Consider the following 2,937-nt stretch of genomic DNA (forward strand, 5'->3'; position numbering starts at 1 on the left):
CGGAGCTGCCCTTCACTTGCTGAATGGAATATGGAACATTGCCAAAGAGCAAGACTCCAAGGAGGAGCAGGCCGGGCCAGGCAGAGATAGTGGAGAGCATGAGCACAAGGGAAACATGGAGAGGCGGACTACGGCCTCAGGGTTACCAGAGCTGGGTGAGGGCCGGCTGGCCCTCTCTGCTGCAGATTCCCGGAGGACACGGACTGGCCGGGCCAGTTTGCCGGAGTTGTGACTCCCTCCTTCAGAGGGGGCGCAGCTTAGGGAGACCTCGGGCCAGTGGAGGGCGGGAAGGTCTCTGAGCCACAGGCAAAGCAGAAAGTGGCGAATGCAAACACAGCCCCAGAATGCAAATGTGGCCTGAGAATGGTCTTTATGGGGGGGGAGGCGAAAGGGGGGAGGAGGGCCCCAGCCTGGGAAAGCTCAGAACCCACAGAAGCACAAAACCGGGCCGGCAGCCGGGCTGAGAACAAAGTACATCCGCACAGACACAGACATAGAGACACACAGACACACACACATCCGGCTCAGAATTATCAATCACCAAACATTGCTTAAGCCCTCCTATGAGCCCACAATTTCCACCAGTTTTTTGTGGCCTGTCCCAGGAGCTCAGTGGCACCCCAGTGGACAGAACATTGCACTTGGAGTTAGAAGGACCTGAGTTCAGATTTTACCTTTACCAGTTGTGGGATTCCAAGCAAGACTGTTGAGATCCACAGGGCAACTGCACTGCAGGCAAGCTGTGGGGATGTCTTCCCGACCCCCTCGTCAGCACCTGGGACAGAGCCCTGATTGCCCACGCCAGTTATAACTCTGTCCTGAGTACTTACCTGGCTGGCACTTTCTCACAAGAGTCCTCAGGCTTTGCTCAAACTCCCTAAAATCCCCTTCTTTTGGCCCTGGGAGAACAATCCTGATTGTTCACAACTTCCAGGAATCCTTCCTTCAAAAACTAGGGGTCCTGTTTTCACATTATACGTCAAACATTAGTCTTGAAGGCAGAACAGCTAATTTCCTTGAATATAGGGACTGGTTTTCTACTGTCTTTGTACCCCCAATTACCAAAATGAAGCCAGGAAGGGAATAGGCATTTATTAATAATAAATACCGCTCTGTGCCAGGCACTGCACTAAGCACTTTACAAACACGATCCCATTTACTCCTCGTGACCATCTGGAAAGTGGGCGCTAGTATTACCCACAGATGAGGAAACCAAAGCAGTTCTTCAGATACCATTGTCTAATAAAAGCCACCAATCCAGTCCCTCCCCGGAGCATTTGCATTCCTCCTGCCCCAGCAGGACCTTTGGAGAGGAGTAAATGGGACCAGGATGCTTTGGGGCTTGTCTCCGTCCCGCTCCTCGTCCAGGGACTGGCTGAAGACAGAGGTCGGCCGGCACCGTTCACTCATCAGTCAGATCATCTGCTCCCGACATTTGAGAAGTCTACTGAGAAGACTGGGATTTCTGGTAGAAACATGATCTTTCTTGCAGAAATTCTCCATATCACAGTCCTGACAGCTCTATTAATTCTCGGGATTATCGGAAATGGGTTTCTAGTGGTCGTGAATGTTAGAAAACTGATTCGAAACAAGAGGCTGCTCTCCATTGAGCTCCTCCTCACCTGCCTCGGGATGTCGCGGTTCAGCCTGCAGATTTTGTTAACATTTCAAGGCATCGTGACCATATTCTTTATGCCCTTTTATTGGCAGAACGTTTATGGTTCCCAGTTCCTCTTTACCTGGATGTTTCTAAACTCCTCCAGTGTCTGGTTTGCCACCTGTCTGGGCATTTTCTACTGCCTCAAGATCTCTGGCTTCTCACATCCCTACTTTCTGTGGCTGAGATTCAGGGTCTCCAAACTAATGCCCTGGCTGCTGTTGGGAAGCGTGCTGGTCTCCGGGCTCACCGGCGTCCTGTGTGCCCATGTGTTGGATTACTCCACAGTGTCCTACGTTGACTGGCACAACAATGCCTCCCTGGCCAGCCCTGATTCTAAAAGACTCAAAAGCAATGATATTCTGCTGATCAACTTGGTATTGATATTTCCCCTAGTTCTGTTTGTCACGTGTACAGTGATGTTGCTCGCCTCCCTTTACAGCCACACTCACCGGATGCAAACCAGGTCCTCGGCATTGGGTAATCCCAGTGCTGAAGCCCATCTCAACGCCTTGAGGACCGTGATCACCTTCTTTTGCTTCTCCGTTTCCTACTTTGCAGCCCTCATGGTGAGCCTGACACACACGGTGCCCTTTCGAAGCCTCTGGTTCTTTTTCCTAAAAGGCGTGATGGCAGCTTACCCCTCCGGCCACTCTGTTTTCATCATTCTGGGCAATTCCAAATACCAGCAGTCATTCAGGAGGATCCTGGGTCTCGCAAAGAAGCCATAAGGAGATGGACAATCCTCTCTGGTCACTGAGAGCCAGAAAACTCGCTCCTTTGTTCTTTTTCCCCTTTCTCATGGCAGAGAGAAACTTACGCTTTACGGTGTGCAAGGCAAGTAGACAGTCAGCTGTTACTAAGAGAATCAAGCCAATGGTTGTCCTAATGATTGAAAACTGATGAGCAAGGTGGCTTGTTAACTTGTGTTTCTGTGCTTTTCTTTGGGTGTCGGGGAAGGTATAAAGAGCTAGATGTGTTTGTGGGTGTGGACTCCGGAGAAGCTCACTCTCCAGGGTGACAGAGACCCTTCCAGCACACACAGGATGTCCTCATGTCTTGGTGCCCCAACCCAGGAAACCTGCGGAAGCCCCCGGGTCTCTCACAGCCTCCCTGCCCTGTTCCGGGAGACATTTCTCAGTGGGATTGTCCACTTGGAGTGAGACCCTCGCTGTCGCCCGTTCCACAGCAAGGGAAAGGTTCAGAGGGGCAGGGGGCATTCGGAGGGGGGCCCCAGAGACAGGAGCCAGCCTCTGACTTATGGTTCAGGGTCTTTCCCC

General features: G+C 51.8%; 1 protein-coding gene across 1 annotated transcript; it reads left to right on the forward strand.

Annotated features, from left to right (window-relative positions):
- Positions 1-1,476: 1,476 nt before the first annotated feature.
- On the forward strand, positions 1,477-2,388 carry LOC141542876 (taste receptor type 2 member 2-like). Its single transcript, XM_074267556.1, has one exon. The coding sequence runs from the start codon at positions 1,477-1,479 to the stop codon at positions 2,386-2,388; it is 912 nt and encodes a 303-aa protein (XP_074123657.1).
- The last annotated feature ends 549 nt before the right edge of the window (positions 2,389-2,937 follow it).

This window comes from Sminthopsis crassicaudata, chromosome 5, assembly GCF_048593235.1.
Source record: "Sminthopsis crassicaudata isolate SCR6 chromosome 5, ASM4859323v1, whole genome shotgun sequence".
Classification (NCBI taxonomy): Eukaryota; Metazoa; Chordata; class Mammalia; order Dasyuromorphia; family Dasyuridae; genus Sminthopsis; species Sminthopsis crassicaudata.

Bases quoted from the DNA above. Each gene is read 5' to 3' on its own strand.
- LOC141542876 (XM_074267556.1), top strand. From the start codon at position 1,477: ATGATCTTTCTTGCAGAAATTCTCCATATCACAGTCCTGACAGCTCTA.